This window comes from Urocitellus parryii, chromosome 15 (genome assembly GCF_045843805.1).
Source record: "Urocitellus parryii isolate mUroPar1 chromosome 15, mUroPar1.hap1, whole genome shotgun sequence".
NCBI classification, from domain to species: domain Eukaryota; kingdom Metazoa; phylum Chordata; class Mammalia; order Rodentia; family Sciuridae; genus Urocitellus; species Urocitellus parryii.
In genome coordinates this window covers 43,317,863-43,330,372 of record NC_135545.1, presented here as the reverse complement: position 1 = coordinate 43,330,372, position 12,510 = coordinate 43,317,863, and the positions used below count along the sequence as shown (strand labels likewise).

The window sequence follows — 12,510 nt, the reverse complement described above, 5'->3', positions numbered from 1 at the left end:
CCCAGCCCTTTTTAATATTTTATTTAGAGACAGGGCCTCCCTGAGTTGATTAGGACCTTGCTAAGTTGCTGAGGCTGGCTTAAAACTCGCAAAACTCCTGCCTCAGCTTCTTGAGCTGCTGGGATTACAGGCATGCACCACTGCACAGCAGCAAATCATCCTTGTCCTTACCACTGGGGCTACAGTTTTAGTGTAGAGCTCTGATTCTATATTAATCACCTCTCTTGACCAAAAAGGATTTTTTTGGGGGGGTTGGCTATATAAATGAATCTCTAAGTCTGTTTTTACTTCAGAATACAAATAACAGAGAATTAATTAATTTCTAGGTTCTAAAAAAAGCAAGCTTTTAAAACTAAGGAAAAGAAGCTTTCTGCCCTTACAAATGGAAATTTGGTGAATACATCTGTCAAAACCATGTGGATGGTACATAAAAGAGGTAAACATTTCATTGTATGTAACATTTTCTTAAAAAAAAAAACTCTAGTTAATGATATACATGCTGAAGTATATAGTGATGAATTGTACTCATGCCTGCAACTTCCTTGGAAGTGCATCAAAAAGTGGATAGATGAACAGATATGTGAAAAAGATTTTGTTGTCCTTTACAATAAAAAATTGTAAAGGACAACGAATGTGATAATTCTGGTAGTAGGTATATTGTGTTCACTGTACTTTTTTTTTCAATTTTTCAATATATTTTACACTTTTCATAATGAAATGTTGAGAAGGGAAAAAACAACAACTAAGAGCCGCTAAACCTCAAATTCCTTACCCTTCAAGAATCAATTCTAAATTCTTAAGGCCTGAGAATGCTTTGTATTTTTTTAGAATCCTTATCAGTGGGGCATTCAAGAAAGTTTATTGAAATTAAGGAAAGAGAAAGTTTTCTCCCTAGCCAGATTCTATAATAGTCAATCAAACAGACAGTATATACAGAAATATAAATAAATCTGAGTTTGTATAGTGGAGAGGACAGAACTTGTATTTGTGTCCAGGGAAGAAATAAATACATTAATGTATATCAGGTTTTATTTGAATCTGAACTCAAAGAATAGATGGCTTTGGGGAGGTAGAACAGACTCCCTAATGAGGGAAAGCATATACTATTTATAAGGGGAATTGCTACTTTGCCCATTATTCATTTCAAACTAAGGGGAGTTTGTTTTAGTAGGAACAGAAAGGTAATTCTAGAAGATATTATAGGGAACTTTTAAATTAAGGGAACTTCGGGAAACTTTGGTATATATACACAATGGAACATTACTCAGCATTAAAAGAGAATTAAATCATGGCATTTGCAGGTAAATGGATGGAGTTGGAGAATATAATGCCAAGTGAAGTAACCCAATCCCCAAAAACCAAAGGCTGAATGTTTTCTTCAATATGAGGATGCTGAATCATAATGGTGATGGCGGGGGGAGCATGGGAGGAATGGAGGAACTTTAGATAGGGCAAAGGGGAGAGAGGGGAAGAGAGAGGGGCATGGGGGTAGGAAAGATGATGTGATGGAGACAGACATATATGAGGACGTGTGAGGACTCGAATGGTGTGAAAATACTTTGTTTACAATCAGTGTCTTGAAAAATTGTGCTCTATATGTGTATATGAGATGAATTACATTCTGCCATCATGTATAACAAATTAGAATAAAAAATAATTTAATAAAAAATTAAAGGAACTTCTGTTTCCTCATAATGAGTACAGTAAATAAAAGGAAAGTTTTGTCAGAGGTGAAAGATTTATGAAGATAATATATGAAAAACCAATATGGTCAATGAACTGATGAACAGTTAAACAAAATGTGGCATATTCATACAATGAAATAACTCAGCATAAAAAGAAATGAAGTATTTATATGGGCTGCAGCATGCATCAACCTTGAAAACACTGTACCAAGTTAAAGAAGCCAGTCATATATTATATAAATCTATTTATACAAAATATCTAGCATAGACAGAAAGCAGATCAATGGCTTCCAGGGGCTGGGAGGAGTGGAGAGTGGGCTGTGAGTTGCTAATGGGTTTCTGGAGTGATGAGTTTTTTGAGGGTGATGAGCACATTCTAACTTTTTGCATAATATAGTGTATAACACAATAGTGGTATTTACACAGCTCTCTGAAACACACACACACAAAAAAACACTGACTTGTATGCTTTGAAAAGGTGACTTTTACAGTATGGGAATTATATCTTGATAAAGCCATTGTTTTAACAATTCAGCATGGATTATAAAAAGAAAAGACAGTGAGAAATTCTACCTGTGAATTATAGTATACTATCTTAGCCCAAGGCATAATTTAGGATGCCACCAGTGGAAGTTAAGAGACAGGAAAATTGAAGATGCTTCACAAAAGAGGAAAATAACCTGGGTTGAAAGAAAATAAAACAAAAATTGATTATTGTGTCTGGCCTAAGGGATCAGAAAACCCAGTGGTTTCTAAGAGGCAAAGGCAAAAATGAATAATGGGCAAAGTAGCAAAATGTGCTGACTGGGGATGAAAGACATAAAAGATAATATGAGCTCCATGAGACTTGCAACTGAAGGTCCTGTGAGAAGGAGAAAAATGACCAGGGTACAAGTAAGGAGGATTTATGGGTCCACAGCATAGAATAAAGAGCTGCAACTACCACAAAGGCAGGCAACTTTTTAGAAAGGTCACAGAGAAAGAAAGCAGAGAAGGCTTAAGATTACTAAGTGGCTTCACTTGGGGCAAAAACAAAAGACCCTGTTATATTATGGATGTTATGTGTCCTCCAAAGGCCCATGTATTAAAGGCTTGGTCCCCAGGGTAGAGCTATTGGGAGGTGACAGAATCTTTATGAGATGGGACCCAATGGGAATTCTTTAGGTCACTGGGTAAAGGCCCTTGAAGGGGATCATGGGATCTTTTTTCTCTCTTGCTTCCTGGCTGATGAAGTGAGCGATTCCACTTGGCCAGACACTCCTGTTATGATGTGATGCCTTGCCACAGACCCAAAGCAACAGGGCTAATTAATCATGAATGGAACCTCTAAACCTGTGAGCCAAAATAAACCTTTTCTCTTTAAGTCAGTCACCCCAGGCATTTCATTACAGTAACAGAAAGCTGACTACCACAGACTTAAAACCCAGAACCCCACCCCACACACAAGCCAGGAGATTGTGAAAGGACGTACTAGAGGAATATAGAGGGAGGCAATGAATCCAACCAGCATAAATACAGGATGGAAGCAAGATAGTGTTGCTCCTAAGACAGGTGTTTCAGGAATGTGGCCAGTGAAAGGTGTCTAGAAGCAGGTTATAAAGAAAAAAATCAAGGCTGAAGTATTTCCTACAAGTCCACAGCATCCAACAGTGAAAGCAACAAGACAAAAAAAGGAGGAGATATGGAAGTTCAATTCATGTCTGAAAGAGTAAGAAAAAGGATTACTACATAATGAAGGTAGTCTGAGAATACCCAAGGAAAATATAATCTAGCAGGCAGATTCAGGATAGGCAGAGATAGTATTTCTGAGCTAGGGTAAAAGGCTACTTTAAGAAAAAGGGGTACCATTTTCTCTTAAGACCTACTTTCAGGAGAGGTAACATTGGAGAAGACAGACATGCATAGATGTCACTCAGAAGATGGCTTCAGCTTCCTCTGCAGGTCTAAGAGGTTCCTAAGCTTGCTGATGGTGCCCCCTCCCTAAGCTTGTGCCACTGTCTGCACAAGTAGAATTCTCACTCATTTACCTGAACAGAAAGGCCTTTGGATTTCTCCCTCTGATATCCATGGCTCTTCTCCTTGCTCCAATTTGAAGATCACTTCTGGCTTGGAAACTTGATACCCTGCTCATGGGTAAATACACAAGATTTGGGTGTTTGTGCAAGGACAAAGAACCTTCCTATAATCAGTACTAGTCCTTGATCCTCAGGAACTCTGAAGGAAAAAAAAGGTGCAACTTAAGGAGTCATGCAATCAAAGTGCCTATTTCCATTTCTGCAAATAAAGACTTTTCACCTAAAGAGAAGGCTCAAAATCTTAGAAAAGTGAGTCCTAAAGACATGAATAAGCTCTAATCCCTGGACACCCTGCTCATAGTTACCTAGACTATGAGCACCACACCCTTAGCAACTGAGAAAGGAAAGACCCGCCAACAGGAGGGACACCAAGGGAAGTGATTCTTACCAAGAGAAACCAGGTGGCTGTAGTTCTCCAGCATCACATCCCTATATAAGTTCCTCTGAGCAGGGTCCACATGATGCCATTCTTCACGGGTGAAGTCCACAGCCACATCTTTGAATGTCACTGATTCCTACAAGATCACATTCCTGCTCAACTAGGGATCAACCCTACAAATGTTCCCATGGCAATACTGGGAACATATGGTGGGATTTATTAGAAGCAGTAATCATGTGTTTGCAATGTTGGGTTATATATGCTAGTCAATTATATAACTCTACAAAGAATCTAGTATATCTGTCAAGAAAGTCATGAGGGGCAATTTGTCTTGTAACCCTATATCCCTACTTAGCTATCTTCCTATTTTCCTTCCAAACTAAGGCTGTTTATAGAATCACTGATTCCTTGTGGCCCAATTATTTCTGCTGTTACAAAAATTCAAATACAGTGGCAAGTAAAAAATGACAGCCCTCTTTCACCCCCACAACTAATCCATCCCATTTTGCTTTCCAGAAGCAATCACTCTTAACAGCTTGGTGTATACATTTACAAGTCTCTTGTCCATATTTTACACATACATACAGAAGTTATGTTTTATGACTTTCATATTATTCTACAACCTGCCTTTTACATTTGACTATGTATCTTGAAGATCTTTTCATACTAGTATATATAATTTCACCTTATTACTTTGAACCATTTCAGCACTCTGTAGTATAGCTGTTTCACTGTCTAAAATCACAATACCTTTATTATATTTATTTATTTTTATGTGGTGCTGGGGATCAAACCCAGTGCCTCATGCATGCTAGGCAAGTGCTCTACCACTGAATCACAACCCCTGGCCCTTCACTGCCTAAAATCAATAGTATCCACTATATTAAAAATAAAATCTAAGCTCTGCTATCATGCACTAGGGTGTAGTTATCCTGATCTTGCTGTCCTTAACTACATCAAGCTTATTTGTTGAGTGTAAAATACACAAAAGATTTCAAAGATTTAGTACCAAAAAAGTAAAATACCTCCTTAGTAATTTTAAAATATTAATAACAGAAATTATAATATTCTGGATATATTGGGTTAAATAATATGTATTACTAAAATTAATTTTATCTGCTATTTTTCACATTTTGAAAACTAGTAAATTAAAATAATTACACAGATATAGCTCCTATTTCTTTGAGACAATGTTGTTCTAGATCTCTGCTTTAATTCACCCTTTTCCAGACTACTGATTCATCTTTCTCAGACTTTGCCCTTCTGCCATAACACCTCATATTTCTATCACATGGACTCTGCCCTAATAATATATTCTCTTTTGTGTCACCTTGCCTTTGTACATCCTATTCTGATCACAGTGTACTTTCTTCCCTCAGCTATATGGCAAAAATTCCCAGACATCATTCTAGAACAAGTTCAATTTTCCCTTCCTGTGTGGAGCTTTTCCAGAACTTCCAACCTCCATGTCCTCCTCCAGCCTTTAGTCCACTTCTCCACTTCAGAATTACCGCCATCTACTCAAATTTTTCTCCCTCAAGAATTTCTCAGACTTCATTTCAGAATCACCACCACAAGCATTTTGAGAGTGAATAGAATTACCTGGGAAACTTTTATCTAAATTGCTGAGGCCTTGACAAGCATTTTTGAAAGTTCCTTAGGTGGCTGGGCATGGTGGTGCATGCCTGTAATCCCAGTGTCTTGGTAGGCTGAGGCAGGAGGATAGCAAGTTCAAGGCCAGTCTCAGCAATTTAGCAAGGTTCAGCAAATCAGTGAGACCCTGTCTAAAAATAAAAAAGATATAAAGGGCTGGAAATGTAGCTCAGTGATAAAGTGCCCCTGGGTTAAACTGCCAATACCAAAAAAAAAAAAAAAAAAAGCTATCAGAATGTTTCTACAAATGAAGGTTAAGTTAAGCATGACTCTAAAATCTGGCAGAGATCTCTTTCTCTGAGAGCTATTTCACTAAAGAATACAGATGAAAAATTTTCCAATGGTATTTTGAAAGAATTATCTACTATAATCAAATGGGATTATCCGGTATTATTTATAATAGTAAAAAAAATGGAGAAACAATTTAAATGTCTTAAAAGAAATGTCTAGGGCTGGGGTTGTGGCTCAGTGGCAGAACACTGGGTTCGATCTTCAGCACCACATTAAAAAATAAATAACAAAATAAAGATACTGTGTCCATGTATAACTAAAAAATATTGTGTTCATGTATAACTAAAAATATTTTTTAAAAAAAGAAATGGCTATGTAACTTTTAGTACACTCATGCAAAACAATATAATACTGCTATTACCACTGACAGAAAAAGATAAATCCTCATAAAAATGATATAAATTTTTATTTTATTCTTTTTCGGTAGCAGGAATTGAACCCAGGGGCACTCACTACACCACATTCCCAGCCTCCCTCCACACCATTTTCTTTTTTTTTGGTACTACGGATTGAACTCAGGGGCACTCAACCACTGAGTCACATCCCCAGCCCTTTTTTGTATTTTATTTAGAGGCAGGGTCTCACTGAGTTGCCCAGTGCCTCACCATGCTGAGACTGGCTTTGAACTCCCGACCATCCTGCCTCAGCATCCCCTGCGGCTGGGATTACAGGCATGTACCACCATGCCTGGCTCCCCACACACCTTTTTTTTTTTTTTTTTTTTTTTTTTTTTGAGACAGGCTCTCATTAAATTGCATAGGGCCTCACTAAGTTGCTGAGAATTTACAATCCTCCTGTCTCAGCTTCCCTAGCTTCTAGAATTATAGGCATGAGCCACTGTGTCTGGCTGAAATAAAAATTTAAATGTAATAATTGAAATGTTTAAAAGAAAAAAACATGAATAGAGAGGAAAGAAGGAAATTTATCAAATCACTAATACAGAGGCACTAAAGAAGAGGGATCGCAAATGCCTCTTTTTCTATTAAAACATCATTGTATTGAAATTAATATCCAGAATATACAGAGAACACGTAACACTCAACAAAAAAACCAAACAATCCAACTGAAAAAAAATGAGCAAAGGAGAGCTGCAATCCCAGCTATTTGAGAGGCTGAAGTAGAAGAATCACATTTGAAGCCAGCCTGGGCAACTTTATGGAGATGCTGACTCAAAAAGGACTGATGATGTAGCTCACAACTAAAGCACTTGCTCACCATGTGCCAAGTCCTGGGTTCAATCCCCAGCACCCCACACACACACACACACACACACACACACACACACACACACACACATGAAAAAAGCTTGAATAAGCATTTTTTCCAAAGAAGGTATGCAAATGGCCAATGAGTATATGAAAAGATGCTCACCTTCATTAATCATTAGAAAGTTGCAAATCAAAACTACAATGCAGAAAGTATAAAACTGCCACTTGGGGGTTAGTTGTTCTGAATGTTCACTCATTATACCCACCTACCTCAACATTACTCTGAAGTAAGCAATAGAAAGGAGGAGTCAGATGGCCCTGCCCTTCAAGGGCTCAAAGCCTGAAACTGATAGGGGAAACACACCACTATACTATGTAAGAACAGTAACGTCATAGGCATGCATAGCTAGTTCTTCTAGGAATGCACAGAGGGAAGAGAAGGTGTATTTGACCTAAGGCTTAAAGACCAGCTCCACTTCTTAGCTCAGAAGGAAGCTGGGAAAGGAATAGAAGGAGCTCTAACATTCTTGACCAGAAATCATCCTAACCTGATTAAGAAGTGGCTTGGCTTCCCCTGATGGCCCTGAAGCATCTTGTCTTGAATTTGGGTGACATAGACCACGTTTCCTGGGTCTGGTCAACTAGATGATCTAATCACAGAGCTATTAGAATCTTGAGTCAGCAGAGGCCAGTCTTTGATCCCTCCAATAATTTCTTACTGTTTTGGTGAATGGAAAACACCTTTTTATTTTCCTAACTGAAAATGTAGTACATATATAAAGAAGGAGAACACGGATGCAGAGTGTTTACACTGATAAAGCTACTCACAATCCTAGAGGCTACTAATTCTAAGAGCATCCCACTGCTTCCATCTCTGCTCCCATTCCCTCCTACTTCAGGTGGAGACATTCTGGCTATATGTCAACTACACCTACCAAAACACCTCTCTAAAAGAGCTCCAACTTTCAAACTTTCTCCTATGACTCATCTGTCATGGCAATATTTAAAGTTATACTAGCTCCCTGCCTAAAATCAGTTCCAGCTATACTGGTCTCCTAGCTGCTCCTTGAATAAACCAGACACATCCTGCATTAGGCTATTCCCTCTAACCACTGCACTCTTCCCCCAAATGTCTGCATCCTTAATTCCCTCACCTCCTTTAAATCTGCTCAGTTGTCGTTTCAGGAAGGATAAGGTTTACCTTAGCCTTGCTATTTAAAATTGTATCCCTAGGGCTGGGGATATGGCTCAAGCGGTAGTGCGCTCGCCTGGCATGCGTGCGGCCTGGGTTCGATCCTCAGCACCACATACAAACAAAGATGTTGTGTCCACCGAAAACTAAAAAATAAATATTAAAAATTCTCTCTCTCTCTCTCTCTACCCCTCTCTCTCTCTCTCTCTCTCTCTCTCTCTCTCTCTCTCTCTACCTCTCTTGCTCTTTCTTTTAAAAATAAAATAAAATTGTATCCCTACTGGGCATGATAGTGCTTGCCTGTAATCCTACCACTTGGGAGGTGGAGGCAGGAAGATCACAAGTTCAAGGCCAGCCTTAGCAATTTAGCAAGACCCTCAGCAACTCTGCAAAAGCCTGTGTCAAAATAAGAAATAAAAGGGCTGGAGATATAGCTCAGTGGTAAACCACACAAGTTCAATCCCCAGTACCCACCCACCCCAAAATCTGTATCCCTATCACAAGTCCCCTACCTTCCCTCTTACCTTTCTCTTTTTTCTATGAAACTATTCTAGAATACTATAAAATGTACTTAGTTACTGAATTCTTCCAACTCTCTTCTCTTTCTAGAATATAAGGTCCATAAGAACAAAGTCCTTTATAATTGTGTTCACTGAAGTATCCCAACTGCCTAGACAAGTGCCCAGACATATAAGAGGGGCTCAATGACTTATCTGTTGAATGAATAAATAAATGAGTGAATGGGTTATAAGGCCAAAAATTAAAAAAGTACAAGCTCCTTAGTGTCCACTTGCTGCCTGCAGCCCACATCTGTTGTCACAGGTCTTACCTCTCAACTCCCCTAACACACAAAGTCAGCTCTACTCTTACCCCCCTTATTTTCACCTGCTTAGACTCCATTTCTATTCATAGGTGGCATCTCCACTGATTCCTTTCCACAGGCAGAATTTCTTATCTCCTCCCTGAATTCACAGCAGTCTCTGGACCTCTGCAACAACAGGGGACTCCACCTCTCTGTGCTATACTTCTGTGTGAGACTCTACCCCCACTCATCTTTGCATTACCCCGAGGACCATGCTCAAAGAAGGAAAACCACTGATAAAGGAAAGTTCTGCCTAAAAAGCCCCACTTAGGGCCAGTGTTCTGTTCTTTCCTGTCCCTCATCTCCAGTCATCACCTGCAGACTGAGTTTAGATAACTCAAGAGACCATCAAAAATTGCAGGAAAATGTCACTAGTCAGAGTGCTTGGGAAGTATAGCTCTCAAAGTAAAGTTAAAGAGGGCTTAAAATTCACTGCTTAGAACACATAGCCACTGTCACCATTAAAAAGCCCTCCTACAATATTGATAATTTGTCACTTGTAGGTTGAGTAGTGTCTGAAAATAAGAAAGAGAATCTGTAATTGGAAGATAATCTGCTATTCCTAAAATATATCATTTATATTAACAATGCTTAATAGACACCCATTCCAATTTAACAACCACTTGTTTTCTTAAAGATGAAAATGCTCTTTGGCAGGAATAACTGTTACTATGAAATTAGTTCTTCCTTAATTGTTGTTACTCACTTTTAAATTAGTAGTTGGCTTAGTTATTTCATGATAATCTATTATTTCATGGTGTATTTGATTAAGACTGTCATATTAAAAGCCTTGAGTGTAGTCTCTATCCTTAATGTTCCAACTTCCCTTCTTAGTACATGCAATAAACATTTAGGTTTCTAAAAAAAGGGGGGGAAAAAAAGCAACGCTCCTTCAGAAAGAGCCATCCCCCAGATGAAATATTAAGCCATCCTAATTCTCAGCCTACAGAGGAAACACTGAAAAGGTGATAACAATGATTACTCAAACTAAATAACTATTTCTAGTACTGACACCTGTTTTACTCCATAAGGCTCATAAAACAAAATTATAACAAGCAGTAAAAGAACACAGGTGTATTTAAGCATACTTTGTGTGCTTAATTTACAGTAAGCTTTTCTTTCTTTTGTAAATGGCTTTTAAAGGACATTAGTAGTTGGTACTTTTTTCTGGATTGATCTTGATTGTCTCATACACCAACAATAATTTACAATTTTTCCTTAATTCTAAAGAGTATGGACTAAAAGATCCAGATAAAATCTGGATATATTTTTCACCAATATGCTCTATGTAAATTAATGGATACTCTTGAGTTGTGATGTTTCTAGAAAATGCACTCTCTGTCACAAGAACAAATGGGTTCACAAATCAGCCTCATATTAATTAAAGCAAAGGCTTTGACATCTGGAGATGCGTGTGTGCACTATCAGACCTTTGTTAAAGCAGAAAAGGCCACAAAAAATCTCGGGGCTGGTTAACTCTGGTGCTTTTTGTTTTCTTTTGTTGTTTTTGGTCTTGCCCAAGAAAGCCTCATCACCAACCTCTTCCTAGGCATATTTTGATCAGGTTTCTTTGGCCCCTGATGGGCTTCTGGATCAGAAGGGGTTCTTCTCTTTTCACTCATTGACTGTCACTTCCTCTTCTACAATTTCCTATCTTGTCACCCCACCCTCTCCATTCCTCATTGACAGAGTTCAAAGAACTAGCACAGTACTCGGGACTTCCCAACACATTTAACCTTAACTCCTCTCACAGGATTGCACCACCGTGGTCTCCTCTAACCCACAGTGCCGCCAGACTTTTGGGAATCCCTCCCCACGGGCTCTGGACATCCTGGGGCTTTGCGTGCCTGGGGCTCGGAGCGGCAATCGAGCCAGGAATCGGAGTCTCTAGAACAATGACTGTTCCAAAATCGCCCCAGAGCACCGCTGGATGGGATGCCCTGGGAGGTTCGGAACCAGCGGCTCACCTGGGGCGCGGCCATCGGAGGCCTGGGGGCCATTTCTGCCTCTGCGGGGCGGGCTCCCGGACAGCGGCTGCGGAGAGAGGACAGCGCGCACTCACCAGGCTGCAACCAGGGTCCCCACCCTGCCCGCCCCGCCTCCGCCCGCGCTCCCAGCCACTTCTGCCCGGAGGGTGGGGAGGAGGGCGGATCCCGTCAGGGCCAGCAGCCCCTCCTCCCCCAAACTGGGGCTTGGCGGCTTCTCGGACAACCCCCTCCAGCCACGCCCAGTCACACCCGCAGGATGGTGGGCGAGGCCCAGTTGACACCCCTCAAACCCGTGAGAAGTGTTGCGCCGACCCGCGCACTCCGAATCAGCGCCTCCAGGGGGCTCAGGACTTGTGACCTCAGGCCTACCCAGGGCCTCAGATCGGCCCTCGACCACCGCCGCAGGCTCTATTCTCTCCAGGTCTTTTCTGCAGAAGGGTTAGCTGCCCAAAGCGGCCTCCGCCGCAACTGGGCTGGACAATGGCCGCAGCGGCGGGGTAGAGCCAGAAGTGCGCCTGCGCACATGGAGCCTCGCTCCCACACCCCCAGAGCCGTGGCGGGCACGTGAACTACACTTCCCAGAGGGCCTCGCGCGCGGGCCCCTCAGAGGCCGCCCCTAAGACTCCGCGCCCCCTGGTGGGGACCGCAGTGAGGGCGAGCGGGCCGGGCAGTGGGGCTTGAATGTTGGTGTGTCCTTTTAGTGACTGAACCTATCTAGTGGCGGGATACAGCTCTGGCGCCTGCGGTTGAGGCAGACAATAAAAACGTAAAACACAAGATAGTTTCGGGACAAAGTGAGGCCAAGTTAGAGCCTGGGGAACGTTGATGCTTCGATGCCATCTTCACCCATGGGTCACTACCAAAGTTTGGACATCCTGACCCCCCAGACTACATCTATAACTAAGATACTATTTAATGATATTAAAGGAGAGGAAAAGGAAATTTCAGATAAATCCACGATCGATGGCATAAGCAAACTGCTACTACCGTGTTACTTCATTATTTGATCTCCTATTACTCAGGATTTTCTGCTTGGGATAAGCCTTAAATAGTGTAAAACTTTAACACAAAGATAGGTAGACTTTTAGATGCAGCCAATGGGTTTATATAATTACTTCTTATATCATAAAAGTCAGTCTCAATTTCCTAGACCTAAACTTGAATTATTTGGAGCATC

At 40.7% G+C, this 12,510-nt stretch overlaps 1 protein-coding gene across 2 annotated transcripts in view; it reads right to left on the bottom strand.

The window, feature by feature from the left end:
* Positions 1-11,806, bottom strand: part of Zfp90 (ZFP90 zinc finger protein) — a 43,517-nt gene extending 31,711 nt beyond the window's left edge. For both annotated transcript variants that reach the window (XM_077793029.1, XM_026404527.2), the window contains exons 1-4: positions 11,646-11,806; positions 11,313-11,379; positions 4,149-4,275; positions 3,713-3,808 (exon numbers count right to left, since the gene is read on the bottom strand). In XM_077793029.1, the coding sequence (XP_077649155.1) occupies positions 3,713-3,808; positions 4,149-4,275; positions 11,313-11,345 (256 nt within the window). In that variant the 5' untranslated portion in view covers positions 11,346-11,379; positions 11,646-11,806. The remainder of the gene's footprint in view (positions 1-3,712; positions 3,809-4,148; positions 4,276-11,312; positions 11,380-11,645) is intronic.
* Positions 11,807-12,510: the final 704 nt, after the last annotated feature.